Source organism: Glandiceps talaboti, chromosome 3 (assembly GCF_964340395.1).
Source record: "Glandiceps talaboti chromosome 3, keGlaTala1.1, whole genome shotgun sequence".
Taxonomy (NCBI): domain Eukaryota; kingdom Metazoa; phylum Hemichordata; class Enteropneusta; family Spengelidae; genus Glandiceps; species Glandiceps talaboti.
Window position 1 is genome coordinate 23,048,563 of NC_135551.1, and position 16,585 is coordinate 23,065,147.

Genomic DNA, 16,585 nt, shown 5'->3' on the forward strand with positions numbered 1-16,585 from the left:
GTCCCTGGTTCCTAAATGCGGAAATTAATTTTACATTACTCAACATCTAGTTTCGCCATAAACGTTCCCAGGATCAATTTGTTGTTGTTGTTGTTGTTGTTGTTGTTGTTGTTGTTGTTGTTGTACAAGAAGCAAGGAAGTCGACACCAAAGAAATAAATATCAGCAGTCGAGAAATAAATGCATACTTGAACAGTATAGGCATAGCTCTAGGAAAATATGGATCACTGTTTCTATGAAACAATTTTTAAAATGAATTCTTTGAATTCGTCATTGTCGAAGTTGAAATGTTGCAAATTGCCCCCCTCCCCCTCCAACTCGTCTAATTAATGTATCATGTTAAACATAACGCTGAGAACTATAGCTATGTGCACATGAGGGGTTGTATCGGTGGTTATTTATACACTGGGAATAATCATCTCAAGAGTCATTACATAGAAATTGGACTCTTCACGTGTGTGGGTGGGTGGGTGCGTGTTTATGTGTTTGTTTGTTTTTTATCGAATTGTTTGTTTCTTATGAACAACACCACAAATTCTTAAGCCTGGCTATCCCAGGGTTTTTTGCTTCAAAGAATAACTTTTCTTGTAAATATACGTAATTGCGGTATGGCGATTTTTTTTTCTCCTAGTACACTCTGTGCGTTTTGAAATATGTATATTTTCACAGCTTTTAAAAAAATAGCACCAATAGCACGTTTTACGATTGCACTTTAATTAGTCCGGAATCCTGAATTCCAGTGCATATTCACCCAGCATAATGTGTAGCAGCAACTTGCATTAAATCTCCGTTGCCCTAGAAACCGTTGTGGCGATTTATCGTCTTTAGTAACAGCATAAAGCAGGAAGCCATTGTTTTCCAATTGTTTCAAATTGCTGTACCAATATCTAACGATGTCCGAGTCATTGCCGGTTACTTCAAATCCACTCCAGTGAACGTAAATTTTGATCAATAATTGATGTACTCTTTGCACTGTTCCATCCGTTACGATATTTTCTAGAACTTTCCATTCAGAACTGGCCAAGTCTGCCCGTAGTATATCGACCTACAACAAAACGTACGAAAAAATCATAAAGTCGTTTTTCTGGGGGAAACGGGTTGCTAACTGAGAAGTTTCGCTGACCTGGGTAGGACACGCCTTTAGAAAAATATATGTACAGACGACCCACAAGACACAATGATAAGGTATGTTATGCTATATTATGTTGTACTTTGCTGTGTTATATTGTATTGTGTTGCAGTGTGTTGTGTTGTGTTGTGTTGTGTTGTGTTGTGTTGTGTTGTGCTCCACCCACATTAGGATGTACATGGTGTACTACTACTAGAAGTAGACAAGCAATATGTTAATAATCAGTATGAAAGTAAACAAATGACGTCACTAAAGTATGAAAGTAAACAACTGACGTCACTAAAACCATCAGCTCCATGTGTAATCATTTCAGCAGAAGCCTGCTTTCCATTGCACTGTAAAAGAATAACAATGCTTATCATTTTGTCGATGTGATTAGGTACATGTACAGGACCCTGCTGTGTGTGTGGTGCCTATGTTATCGTTAAGTCCTGGGCTCACAATGCAATGTGTCTATCTTTACATAAAAAAACAACGTGTCCATCAGTGAAACCACACACCAACCCTGTTTTTCCGCTACGATAAGTGGAGGTACAACTACCGCTGCGATACTCTAACCATATATATGTGTGTAGATGCAGGGTCACTTTGTCGTATTTATAGCAATGTTCCTAGTCTTATAGAATTGGTAGTACCTAGGTTTCATTTCAAAACATATCAACAATGATAAATATTCCCATATATAAGATTATAATAATATGTATGTAACTTGACCCATGGTTTACACGGGTCTAGGCTACGTTTGACCTTGACCGGGCTGAGAAACAACGTGACACTGAATTCAAAAGTGTGTGTCAAGTTTTGACCATTTCTGGTCGAGTTTGTTCAAGAAGACTCGTATAGTCTGAAATCAGCGTTTAAGTTTAACTGTATATATATATATTTGTTTACTTATTTATTTTTGTACACTTTTTAAAGCTTGCCAAGTGAAACAGAAACCAAAAACCTCTAAACCAATTCCAATGGACGAAACTTTATCAAAAAAATTAACTTATGTTATCGAGTCCCCATTCAGTGCACAGAACTAGACGTGCATAGATTCCGAGTTACGCATTTTACGTACAAATGCCATTCATTCTTTCACCATTTACCGATAAACGCTCGGGTGTATAAGTTGTTGTTTGAGATAAAAGCCGCAATAAATAGTAATTGCTGTTTAAAGAGAATACAATTTACTGTGACCTCACTAACCTGACGATGACCCAGGTCATTGAGGATTCCAATAAGTCGTCGTGTTCTCCAAGAACCGTCACGTAAGCCCTTCATAGTAGCGTCTTTCCAATCTAGACTCATTCTGTGTGTCTGTATGTTTGTGTTACCGGTTTCTAAAGCCACGTCAGTCACTTTTAAAGATGGGTTAAATGAATGGACATCGCATCCTAGTTTGCTCAGTTCAAACTCGAACGCCCGTCCAATATTTTTAGTCCTGTTGGTGATGGAAAGGCTTTTCTGTTAGTTATTGGTTGCATTTTAGAGGAAACAGTTACTACTAAACCAGAGAGACGATAGAGTTTCAATTATGTGGAATGGTGTTTTTTTTTTACATCTCTTCACACAACTTTTTTGTTGTTGCGAATTATACAAGGAAAGTACAAGCAATGATAGCGCGCATGTGCGCACATGAAACGTCACATTTTATCTCACTGTGATCACAAACAAACAAACAGTTTTGTATTTGAATCTTCCTTGCAATTGACGACAGTGATGTGGATATGGTTTTAGCGTGAGATACAATGTATCATTTTATATGCTTGCGCACTATCAGTTTCTGTAGTTTGTTTTTGTTATGTAATTTGTAACAAAAAAAGTTGAGCGAGATGTAAAAAATAAATCATGTCACCTATTTGAAACTCTAAAGTTACTCTGGTTTGGTAGTAAACTTGCCCTCAACGGGCGTCATACATAGGGATTGTAAGAAAAGAAACTAAAATACATCCATCAACGTGCGAATACTATACATGGAACTCATTACTCATTACTCATTTCAAGGTACACATCGACAAAGATGTACTGTAACGCCAAATGAGTTTTATGAATGGAAATTGTGTTTAAGTATTCAACATTTAGATAAAATAGTATCTCAGGTTAGACTATGTTTTGCTAGCTGTTTAATGTCAAATGAAATAACGAGAATGTGTCTGGCTGTGGTGGCGCTATCCACTCGGCAAACTTCTCACAGCTTCACTCACCCAAATGAGTAGACTAAACATTGCAAATCTTCCCATCGGCCTTGTTGTTGCTGTTGTTGAGTCATAGTGACGTCATAGCAAAGCTTCCAGGGCCAAGAACTGTTTCTTGTGGCAGTTTGGAAGGCTTCCTTACCAATGTCAAGAATATCGGAACATTTCACCTACGAATGGGAATACACAAAATTATATGAGGTAACTGACATTGTGTACATATTCGTTCAGGTATACACATAATAAAAAGGAACGTATTCATCGACTTTCTATATTTGTTTTGTTTACATTTTGTTGTTTTTATTGTGTCAGTAAAGATCAAGGTTGAACGAACTTTCGGACATCCTACGCCCAAAAGCAACTTACAGGGTTACCGTTTATGTTAAAGCCGACCTACACTTATTTGCATAATTATTGACTTTTAGCATTTGAGTAATACCAACACAGACACATGGACAGTGAGTACATAATAATGGTGCCTATCTCAGTGGTCTGAGTGCCTATGTATGGTTGAAATGTAGGCATATCAAAATGCAAAATCTCCTCTACTGGAGATTCATGCCTCCGTCGAATTCAACCGTGGAGATGGTTTCAATCTTTCCTAACGCCAGTAAGCTTTATGTGTCTACCAAACAAAGGAGAAACCCCCCACTTGCACATCCTCTTAGAAAAGAAATTTACACGTAATAACATCTGCGGCCCCTTTGTACACACTTTACTTTCTGGAATGTTGCGACCAAATTGCATTAACATGCACCACGTCTGAACAGCTCGTCCAATAAATCCAATTTGATCGAATGGGTACGTGATGCCGTGTAGTGTAACAGTTGTTCTTTCTATGAGTTGGTGCAGTAATTTGCATATATTCATTGCAAGGCATGTAAAACCATATAAGATGTTGTCTCGTCGGTACTACTCGCATGCCTTGTCTGTCTGCTGCGTGTCTGTCTGTTCAATCGTTCATTTCTTACGACACACATATGTGTATGCTAAACTTGATAAACTCTAAGCATGTCATGCTTTCTAGTAGCATGACGTAATTGTCATTAATTATAAAACAACCAAATTATTTTGACATATTCTCGAAAAACATATTTAATCAAACTGTTATTTTCAACCTCGTTTTCCATGAGATTTGTGTTCCTTGCGATTTCCGTTTCGAATACCTAACATGTCAGCTTTTACCCCCGGCCCTCCAATGATTTACATTCACAGCTGTGTAGTAAGAAATCATGGGTGATGTGACATATCAATACGTTATAACCATAGGCATCAGAGTAGTTTATGTGCTACAATTTATGAGAGTTTGTATTGATAATCCGTGAGTAGTACATTTTATGTGGTTGTTTAATGATATATATATATAAAACCCACCTGTATATTGTTGATGTAATTAAGGAATCTATAAGCTTCATCTTTCAACGACCGTGTAGAGCTTGCCCATGGCTGAAGTACCAACGTATCAATGCTTTTCAGTTCCCGGCCCTGATGAGAAATGAAATGAAACCTTCAAATGAAAACATTGTCATTTTCAAAACACTAGTATCTTCCATTATCAACAAATACTAAACCAAATACTTTGAACTGAAGATTTTGCCATCCAAAGAGTGTTGTTTTAAACTCCAGTGAGAAAAACTACAGTACACGTACAGGGGAATTCGGAGGTGAATATTAAATTATAAATAAAAGCGTGGGGGGTAAGAAGTAAGTTAGTTTCATTCACTTTCTCTTATCACCACAGAGCTGGCAGTGATCAGAACTTAGGCGGAAGTGACGTATGGGCCTTGCCGGAGAACTTTATACCCCGGATGTTCTACGTACTGACAATGTGACGTCATTTGTTCTTTGGTGCACGAACTATGCGCCAAAATGTTCAAAGTCGCCATTGCTTTTAATAAATGGTACTTGTGCGGGGGATACTCAGGTAAAATAAAAGAAAATGTTTGCTTCCGATAACATGACTTTAGAAAATGGTGTAGGTCGGAATTTTATTTTATTTTACTAAATTAAATTACTTCGAAACCAAGATAAGATACTCGTCGGTCACAATACTTCTGTGAGAGTTTGATGAGTTGTAAAAGAAGATAATGAAGAAATTAAGTAGACGAACACGTTATACAGACTGTACTGTTATAGTCTTAAAAGACATGGTTTCTCTCTGGAATACGACTTTTACAAGCTGTGACCACAGATGAAGCAATGGCACGAAGGTATACACGGAATTAAATAGACGTAAATTGTTTACCTTTTTTGCATGCAAACAATATTTAGGATCGGGGGGCTTTAAAGTAGGATCGATCGGGTTATCGGAAATACACTTTTTTATTTGGCCTTATTATTCTTAAAAATTGTCTTCATTTATACTTGCCATCTAGCTTTTTTCCCTTCTCGTCCTCGACTCGTAGTGACAAGGTCCCGTAGGTCACTTGTATTTTCCTTGACTGAGTGAAGACAAATATTGAAGGGATATCTATATCAATTAGACCACATGTTACGTATTATCTGATACTATTTATATACTCAGAAGATTTATATCATACATCCCAGACTTAAATCTATTTTAAAACAGTATTTCATAAATAATGGAATGCCTTCATGTTATGATCACAAAGTTGATAGACGGTTACCATGGTCTGAGGTTTTAAATTCCATACCAGATAATTGTATAGATCTCATATGTGTTTTTTATGCTTCTCCGTCAATGTGGCTAATGAATTCCCCATAATACCCGTAGGAGATATTGGCGATAACGTTACTGAAATTTGACATATGGTGCATATCAATGTTTCGGATTCGAATCTGTAAACTATTACTTATGAACTAGTATATCTTATAAATCATCGTCGTAAACCAGTGACAGCCTCTTTTACGGCACCGTCCAAAACGCACCACCAGTGCCGCGGAAGAAATAACGGCCCTGGTTTGCGAGAATGCTGATACATATAATAAATAGAAGGCAGCTTAGGGAAATTGCACATTGCAAAAAAAAGTCTTAGGATGACCCTCAATTAGTTCTGTTTCTGATCGGAAAAAAACTTTAAAATCATAAGTCGATGAAAGAGTTAACATTTTGGTGTTTGTGATGATACAAACAATGGACATGCTTTTAGAAATGACGGAAACTACCCACCATTTGAGTACTGAATTTCAGCCACTAAGAATAATTCATTCGTCCAGGTACGTGGATTTGGTGATCTTACCAAAAATGATTTTGTCATTTTTTTAAAAATTTCGGTCAGGCTACATAAAAAAAACGTGGTCAGCTTATGAGAAACATTGATATTAAAAAGGACATCCTTACAGATTGTACAAAAATAAACGTCTGCTACCAGTGTGACCTTTGACCACCACAGTGCTAGTGATGTTTTTTTTTCTGTCAGGTTTCATTAATAGAGTTGGTCATGTCATGAGAAACAATGAAATTAAAAAAAAAATTAATTGCAAATTAATTGTCTGCTGCCATATATATATAATTATGACCTTTGACCTATTCATGACAAGAAAACAGATACTTCATTTTATGAAATTATTCATCACTTTTATAACATAGCATGATAACATCGGTGCATTTCTGACGCTTTTAGTTAAAATGCTGTAAACCAAACGGCGCTGATTTGAACTATATCGTTTGGATTATTTTTGTAAATAATTGCCAAAATCTCAAATGTAATTGATTAAATAACTTCAAATTCAAATGTACATAAACAAGATTACCAACCAACCAACCTACCTACCTACCAACCTACCTACCCACCTACCTACCTACCTACCTACCTACCTACCCACCTCCTTACGAAGACGCTTCCAACAATACTAGTATCTAAATAAGTGTCACTCTCATCTGAATCATCAAGACATTTTCTCGTTTCTAAGAAAAGTTTCGGCTTTAAGAAAACGGTTTACTGACATACCCCCGCTCCGGTTGTTACAAATGAGCCGTCCCTGACTTGACACTGACACAGCTAGTACAGACAGCCTGAAGTAGATGTGTAGTCGGGTTACGGCATAATTAGTGGCACATTTTGTTACAGGCATAAATCACCAAATGCTTCTACCAGCATGGGTTTGGTGTGGTATTTCCCGTGTCCTTAAAATACGCCTTAATGATTTACTATCGTTTGTTTTCCATGATGAGTTGAGCTGTTTTTACGGGCGATATTTTTTTGACAACTGTGTTTTAAATACTTGTACTGCACTCAGACATGAAATTGTAGCAGGCAACCATGTAGATCCGTGTGAAGTACAACTGTGAAATTTCAAATTGCTATACTGAACTCTCTTTAAGCAAATCCTAGACTGTTCTCCCAGCATCCGGAAAACGCTTAAGTTGGTTCTCAATAACAAGCGAGTTACCGAAGGTCGCAGTCACGCCTTGAACAAACGACACTCAAAAGCAAGTTCCGCGGGACGTGATAGAAGCACACGTTGCAACCTTAAAAGTAAATATTGCTGCTGACTCGCTCCTTCTGTGATAGAAAGGTTACTGGCCACAGTAACTTAACAAATAGACTCCGACGACAGACATTGGTCCCACACAAGACTAAAAGTAGCCTGGCCGCTATGCTTGTCACACTTCAAGCGTCAACATACATGTACTTGTAAACCATGGCACGCATTGTAAGTCGTAAAACTTACTTCAAGAAACACTATATTTCTATAGTGGGACGGCGGCGGTGATTTTAAGTTAATCTTGTGTTGTCACGGCATGTAAACTTAGAAACAATAAGGACAACGTTACGTTGACATTGGTAATGTACACATTGATCTTTACTTTGTGTTGGGTGTATAACTTCATACACAACAGCTGATTTCATTAGTCTACGCGTATATCTATTTTAACAACGATATATCATTGCACCCACCCAAAGTTGTCAAGAGATAACCTTTAGTCGACACTTGTAAATAGTTAGTGAAGAGAACTGGTTAGCCAACAAACTTATCTGATTCTGAACACGTTTAAGCTTTTAGTTTCTAGCAAACTGGTCATTACGTGATATCTCCAAGGGAGTCGTGATATGTACAATCACATCATCAATAGATATCCATATTCATCTTCTCGAACAAGGAGATAACAACATATTCTGTCTCTCCTTGTGTGTGTGTGTTTGCAATTGTTTGTTTGTCTGTCTGTCTGTCTGTCTGTCTGTCTGTCTGTCTGTATGTATGTATGTACGTCTGTCTGTCTGCCTATTTGCCTGTGCTTGTCTGTCTGTCTGTCTGTCTGTCTTTCTGTCTGTCTGTCTGTCTGTCTGTCTGTCTGTCTGTCTGTCTGTCTGTCTGTCTGTCTGTCTGTCTGTCTGTCTGTCTGTCTGTCTGCCTGCCTGCCTGCCTGCCCGCCCGCCCGCCCGCCCGCCCGCCCGCCCGTCTCTCTCTCTCTCTCTCTCTCTCTCTCTCTCTCTCTCTCTCTCTCTCTCTCTCTCTCTCTCTCTCTCTCTCTCTCTCTCTCTCTCTCTCTCTCTCTCTCTCTCTCTCTCTCTCTCTCTCTCTCTCTCTCTCTCTCTCTCTCTCTCTCTCTCTCTCTCTCTCTCTCTCTCTCTCTCTCTTTCTCTCTCTACCGTTCATCACATAGGACAGTGTATGAAGAAAGCAAAGACATTAATGTACTAAGGTTTCTTGCCAGCGTAAAGTATCACTTACAACTGTAATGGCAGGACGTAGGAGATGATAGATTGAAATAGATCCAGGCCGATAGTATTGCTGATAGTACCAACAAGAGAGCTTTAAGTTATCAACAGCTGAGGGACACATACATTTACACTTTTTCATCGACAACTGATGATCAAACGGTGCAAAATAACTCCTCAAATTACCCATAAGATCACAGAACGAGCAAGGAACTTCAAACTTCCATGTAATTTGCTTGAACCACCACATTTATTCAAATTGCACCACAATGTCTGGAATTTAGACTAAGAAGTGGTAGTTTTTGGTAATTCTCCGGGGTCAGACTGTCTGGAAATCGCGTGTACCACAGACAACTAATACCTATAGGCTGTCTACTATCAATACTTGATCTGTGACTCTTCTACCAGCGGTGTCGACAGGCTAATTATATGACACAACCAACACAAGATTTTTCGCAAATTCATTCCTTCCATAATTCAAGAAAGGGTCATTTATCGACGATATTTTTTTTCAAAAAAGACAAAGTAAGGTTGAGCACACTACTAACCTAGCACGCTCTTGTAATTTTTCACGAAAACTTTCGACAGGGTATTTATGAAACTATCATCTCCTCGACAAATGGTGAAGCACTACATAGAATGTGTGACACGATTATAAACACATGATTCTTCCAAAGAATGAATTGATAACAGATTAACTTCACCCAAATTACCGTATCTGTGCATTTGGGAAAAGGAAACATCCCAGGCGTGTAATTGAACTACACACATGGAAATTATATCTTCCCAGAAAGTAAATAAGTTGGTTGATTCCATTGATTATTTTCATGTATGTCACAGCACGTCTCTCTCTCTCTCTCTCTCTCTCTCTCTCTCTCTCTCTCTCTCTCTCTCTCTCTCTCTCTCTCTCTCTCTCTCTCTCTCTCTCTCTCTCTCTCTCTCTCTCTCTCTCTCTAATTAATTTTCGTGTCGAGATACTACGTGGTGGACTATGCCGTTAAAGAGGGCAGTGTTCTTGCTGCCTGGGATTGCTTGTATTGACAATATTTGAATGTAACGAGACTGGCTACAATATTTATCCATCTGTCCTGTCAGTCTGTCTCCCTGCGTGCCTAACTATATACATAATTATTTATCCTGTATTTTGTATTTGTCTTATAATTGTATTTCTATCTGCCTGTGTTTTACTTATCCTCAGTGTTTTTGCTGTCTTTCAGAAGGCCCTGGGGAAGACTTGGGTTTAGCTAACCAGGTTATCAGTATGACTTTTAACCCAGGCCTCGTAAAATAAAGTGTGTGTGTGTGTGTATATATATATATATATATATATATATATATATATATATATATATATATATATATATATATATATATATAGAGAGAGAGAGAGAGAGAGAGAGAGAGAGTGTGTGTGTGTGTGTGTGTGTGTGTATGTGAGTGTCTTCTGCTAATAATATTTCATCGAGCACTCCAGTAGACACTTATATATATATATATATATATATATATATATATATATATATATATATATATATATATATATATATATATACACATTTGTATGTATATAATTGTATGTATCTATGTATTATCACCTATCATTCTATCGATGTTTCCATATATCGGAAGATAGAGCTTCTAGGACCATTATTTTCGACCCAGACAATAATAATGATAATAATAATAATGTTGGGTTCTTATATAGCGCTTTCCCACATCGTGCTCAAAGCGCTTTACAATACTGAGGAATGCTTTCAAAAAAGTATCAGCCCTCTAAAATCAATTGGCAGGTACTACTAGCCAAGTTAATACCAAATTGTAATATTATATCTATGTCGTTCCATTCTTCAAAACTAACAGAGGTTTTTTTTCTCAGCCCAAATTAGATGAGTTACTAGGCAACGTTGATACCCTGTAGGACCTACCGTCGACATTGTATATCCATACCTAAATTGAACTTCTTTTGTGATTGTTATCTAGAACGCCGTGTACTCCAACCATGTACCTGGTCAAGCAGACGTAATTGTTTATTGTCATAGATCAAGTAAGGGATGAACCTGACTACACACAAATGCTTACAGTAGACTGTGTATAGGTTGTATATAACATGTACATTGTTAAGGCTACAGACAGTTTGCTAAGCTGTGTTCGGGCTAGGATAACTATTAAGGAAATTACAAACACGTTCTCAAGTTACTGGGTTACATAGTCAATATTTGTGTTTCATAATAACTTGGGCTTGAAATGCTAAGTGCAAATTTGGAAACCTATTACGGATATGTTTTCCAAATCAACGAAACCAGGGAGGTAGAAGTAAAAAGACAAAAATGTTACTATACTAATAGAATGGCTGTGAACAAAAGTTCAAAAGACCTACTCGACGTTAGATTTCATCATTCCAAGAGTGTACCAACTTTAGTGGTATATATAGACAAAACATCACGTTTTATAGTGTGTTCGGTGAAATTGGACCCCATACTCGAGGATTTCAGTTCTTTTTTTCATTCACGATAAGCCACCTGGTTGTGCGGTATTTTGTAATGCCCCAGACTCGATTTATATTTTTGTTTTGTAGTCCGAATATTAAAAGCCCAACTCGTTTTGTTGGAAACCCGCATGCTTCATCATGCCGACAGGGTAGCATTCACTTTTAAATTAAACATTACTGTATGGTTGAAGGCTATCGGTGAATATAACTTTACGATCAACTACTCCAGAGTTCCATACAAACAATTTCTTTAAGAAAAAAATAACCGGAAATCAAGTGTAAGTGAGTAGGCAAGATAGCCTGGGGGTTGACTTATTACTACATACATATGCATTCATGGCATGTGATGGTATGACGTCACTAAGGGTGAGAATACGTGATAACATTATTCTTTTCATTTCTAACTGCCTAGGTTGCCGACCTACCACCGACCAGTTATTTTCATAATTAAGTTTAACTTTTAGTCCCACGAACCGTCACTGCTTCTACAATGGAAGCCAGTAAAGCTGTAACAAATATGTTGGCTGGCCCGAGAAAAAACCTCACTAGCGTTACTACATGATATTGTCTGGGTTGACAAATACCTTTAACTAACATTGCTAAATTGTATCGTCCTAGGAGACAAAAATATTAACAATATTGTTACACTTTATCGTTTTCTACACCCAAAAAAAATGAAGTAAAATTGTTACATTTTAATTTATTGACATGCCTAAATTTGGTACAGTGTATATAATTTGGGCAACAGTCTGCTAAGATACAGTGGTGGCTCATACACAGAAAAACAGTATAATATTGGTAACACTTTGGTTATGTCTGACGTTGAAAACAAGAAGTTTGAATAAGATTTTTGTGGAGCCAGATAACGTCGTTTTGAGTGAAGTTTCCCTTTGTATTTCAATATTTCTTATCATTCACTGACAGTTCGAATTGTTGTGTGAGTTTCGAATATTTATATACTACACTCTGGTTTAGTTCCTTCAATCAATCATGGGTGTTTATTTAGATGCTAACATATTGTTATATTATCTGTTATGCCATAGAGATATCTCATTGATAAGTTGTTATATCATAAGACGTCTGAAAGATAATCAAAATAAAGGGCAATGTCTGACTATCAAGCATGGTTAGATAATTATGTCTCTGTCTGCTAGATTTAAACATTGACGTGGATTATGAAAACAATTATGATAAACGTCGATTCGTCAGACGTCACAAAAAAACTTACTTAAACATTGTAAAATTTTCATTGCACGAGCTACCTATAGGTAATACGATTCCTAAAAGATTACAATCATATCAATTGTATTTAAATTTTTGTCTAGCCAGATGATACGATGTAGCAATTTTATCTTTTTTTTTGTAGAGCAAGGCGATGACATGTAGCAGTAATGGTAAACATTTTGTCTGGCCAAAAGACCGTCTGTTTCAATTTATCTGTCTTCTATTGTAACATAGAATTTTGCTGAAATAAGGAGACAAAAATCAGGAGTTCATCTATCAAACCAGACATCCCATTGTGTCAACTTAATACTTCAGAAAGCCAACTTGAATACCCTTTACAACAATACACCGGGTTTGCTGGTACTTGTGAGGTTATTGCTCTGAGTGGATTTTACGTGTATAATAAAGTACGTCAACGTGCCATAACATACCCATAATTCAACATTCAGTCACCACCTTATTTACAGAGTTTCAAACTAATTGTAAGTACGACATTGTAAATAATCAACTTCTGATTCTACAAATGGTCAGATCTAAGTTTGAGAATATTTTTGGGCGGCAGTTGTCAGAATCTTATATTATGTTGCCATGCCAACCTCTTAATGTATCGAGGTTTAGGCAACGTTATGTCAGAGATGATGTTATGACACAAGTGTGAACGCAGGAATTATGAATGGTAGATTCTTTCGTTCGTTGGCCTTTCCTCGTTTATTACCCTATCCATACACCTATAAATCTCTACATTCGAAGACTCTATCTGTCCCAAATCCCTCACGCTATCCAACCATCCACTGGTACACGGCACCAATCAACCAAGTCAAAAACTTCGATTCATTCATTCATTCATTCATTCATTCGTTCATTCATTCATTCATTCATTCATTCATCCATCCATTCATCCATCCACCCCCCTCCCCCACCCCCCCACCCTCCATCCATCCATCCATCCATTCATTCACCCACTCGAAAATTTCAAAGTTGCACGCCGAGGCACGTACACTGACGTCACCGTCTTTTCCATTGTGATTTACACACGACATGTGTCAATCGTCAATAGTTTTGAATACAGCCCAGACTACGGTAGGTTCGTATATGATTATGGTTGACTGAGATCACATACGTGTTGAGTTTCGCCTGTCTGGATATTACTGAGATACAATGGTATGTCACTTATGGAAATATGGACTAAAAACAGACACAAAAGACAGAGTCATCATCTAAATTTAACTTACTGCCAGTTGATGAACAATTAATTGGGGTTTCCTCTGTTCCTCATTATCAATATACATGAAATCCGCCACTCCGTTTCCAGCATTCTTCAAGTTCACGTCCTCTCCCAAGTCCACAACAATGATGTCCCTAGAAGGGTCAACGTCAAAATGTCCATCCTCCACAACAATTCGGTTCGATAGTAATAACAGCACCACAAACGAAACCAAAATCACCTTGAGTAGTAAGAGGGTTCGCTTGACCGTCGATCGAGGAAGACGAACCAACATTTCATAGTCTGTGTCACTAAACCAGTACGTCGTAATGATCTGCGTGAACCGTATCTTACCAGAGTTGATCATTATCTGTAAGTAGTTCCGTCACGTTCTTGTAGAGTGCTAATCCGAATACAGAGCGTATTGTACCTCCAAGTACCCCTGCCGTCACCATGCGCGTGTCTTGGAGCAAAGTATGTGAATCTCGAATTTCTGCAGGATAATCCCTTACGAGTTAATCACTCCATGGGTCCGTGTTATATGTCAACATTTTCACGTACAGTCTGCATATTTCGTCGCTGTAGCCCCATTATTAGTAGACCCACTACACACTATGGTCTTTATCCGACGAGTGTTGGCTAATCTACTTCAGCGATAACAGTTGTGATTTCCAGTTCAAAATCTCTCGAATGGTGATCAATTTGCTCCGTGGTAAAAATCTGAAGAAAAAAAAGAAAAGACCTCGATCATTCGATAGAAAGATTTAAATTTCAATACATTTCAATCAACTAGACAGCAGACTAGCTATAGACTTATGTAAGGGGTGGTCAATTAGTAAAGACAGGTGAGGTGAATACATTTATATGGTTGACTTCCTCGGCGATGTCTGTGTCTAATGTTTATTGTTATGTCATCTGTAATGAATTAAAATAACAAGCAGAGTTTGTGTCTTGATACATCTTCAAGGACAAAACAAACAATAAGACTGATAGAAAGCGTTTCGACAAAATAAGTTGAAGGTATTCATGGTGTCCAGTTTTAGTTTGGTAAGCTTGTAGAACTAGTTTTTCAGTGAAGCAAAGTTGTCCCTTTTCACTACCGAGTCATTTTCTTTTGTCGGAAAGGTTAACAACATACACCTGCATTCACAACGACTGTTTGTACCGTGTAACCCATCCATATAAACAATGAAGTGGCCCGTCATTATCAACTTGTATATCCAATGTTATTTGATACTCAACTACATAGCTACTGTACTCAGCAAACCAGTGGGAAATTGAATTGCTATATATCTTGGGGCCGTCATTAGATATCTCGAGGACAACAACACCCACCCTTCTTACAATTCTTAAAATACAGTAGCTATACGATTAAGGCGAATTTCTTTTCAACAAAATGAGTATCGCTATAATTACCATCAAAGTTGCAACCTCGCTTTTTTTTTCTTTTCTTTTTTATAAAAGAACGACTTCCCTTGCTTTTGTCAAGAGAACCCTAGTAATCTAAATGATATATCAACACGGGACAACCAATGAGGATATAATTGTATACAGGGAGACATGTACAGCCCTTTTTGACAAGGACATGGAAATAAAGGAAAACCGCAATTTTAAGACATAATGAAAAGATTGATCGATTTAGCATGTGAGACACAGCAGACATATATACAAATTACATAGCAGACGAGGTCGAATTATAACAGCACTTTGTAAAAAGGTTCGAACATGTGCCAGTATTCAAGGGTATGAGAGGATGACTAAGTCTGAATAAAACGTATATTTGTGTTCTAGGCTAGTACTGGGTCGACAGCTACCAAGCCTATAGAAATATTGTAATGACCTAACCTACACATATCATCGTCCTCGGTATTTACTAAGTGACTTTTAAACTTGGAATTGAGTTTATCCAAGGAATTGCAACAAGCTAAGGTCGTGACGTAGGTTAATCCTGTATACATGTTTGACCTAAACAGTCGCCCTGGCGGTGTGCACAGAAAGCTATGTATGAATGGTGACTCACGTTCACCGTTTGAGCATAGACCCTACACCCTTTGGTGTGGGTAGGGTTCTATAGTTTGAGAATGACACACAATACATTTTAAACGTTGTAAATCTACTCGACAATTGTCGTATGACAACTATGACAGTCGTCTACTTACCCTATACAAACTTAGCTTTGACGCCTACCTTATAATAAGCAACCAATTATGACCATCTGTGCCCTTATTAACGTGGTCATGTAGTACCCGTACGCTGCAGACGTTCTGTATGACTGCGGCTTGCTTTTTCGGTTGAGTCGTCGGCAACAGAGGGCATCATACCATACGCACCATTTGTCATGTCATTTCAACCTTTGCACTCGTTTTGTCAAAAGCTAATTCCATTGCATACGTAAACAGAATGTCATGCTATACTCCAAGACTAAAAGAAATATTACGAATACTAAAACTAAATTCTTTCTAAGACGTTAAATATACAAGTGGCCGCTAAAAGTCAAAGTACTGTTATATTTGAAGCTTAATAAGTTAAGATGTTTTAAAAGAGTTCAACCAAAAGGAAGAGAGTACGTGAGTTGATGGTCTTTCATTGCAATTGTATGTGTCTATACCTCCTTAACAATTCTATACATGAACACTGCGTTTTATTCAAAGATAAAACTGTTCACAGTTTTTATTATTGAGATACGTCCATATTATCAGCACATAATGTGCTATGCATTGATGACAGAACCATGGAA

At 37.6% G+C, this 16,585-nt stretch overlaps 1 protein-coding gene across 3 annotated transcripts; it reads right to left on the reverse strand.

The window, feature by feature from the left end:
- Positions 1-99: 99 nt before the first annotated feature.
- LOC144432727 (putative methyltransferase-like protein 24) lies at positions 100-16,149 on the reverse strand. 3 transcript variants are annotated; one of them, XM_078120994.1, is made up of 6 exons: positions 16,036-16,149; positions 13,877-14,568; positions 4,683-4,793; positions 3,318-3,478; positions 2,320-2,554; positions 100-1,044 (listed from the first exon to the last, which is right to left on the reverse strand). In XM_078120994.1, the coding sequence occupies exons 2-6, from the start codon at positions 14,213-14,215 to the stop codon at positions 712-714; spliced, it is 1,179 nt and encodes a 392-aa protein (XP_077977120.1). In that variant the 5' UTR covers positions 14,216-14,568; positions 16,036-16,149; the 3' UTR covers positions 100-711. The 3 variants fall into 3 exon arrangements, with proteins under 3 accessions (XP_077977120.1, XP_077977121.1, XP_077977122.1); XM_078120995.1 differs by having other exon boundaries at positions 16,008-16,093; XM_078120996.1 differs by lacking the exon at positions 16,036-16,149 and adding an exon at positions 15,869-15,882.
- Positions 16,150-16,585: the final 436 nt, after the last annotated feature.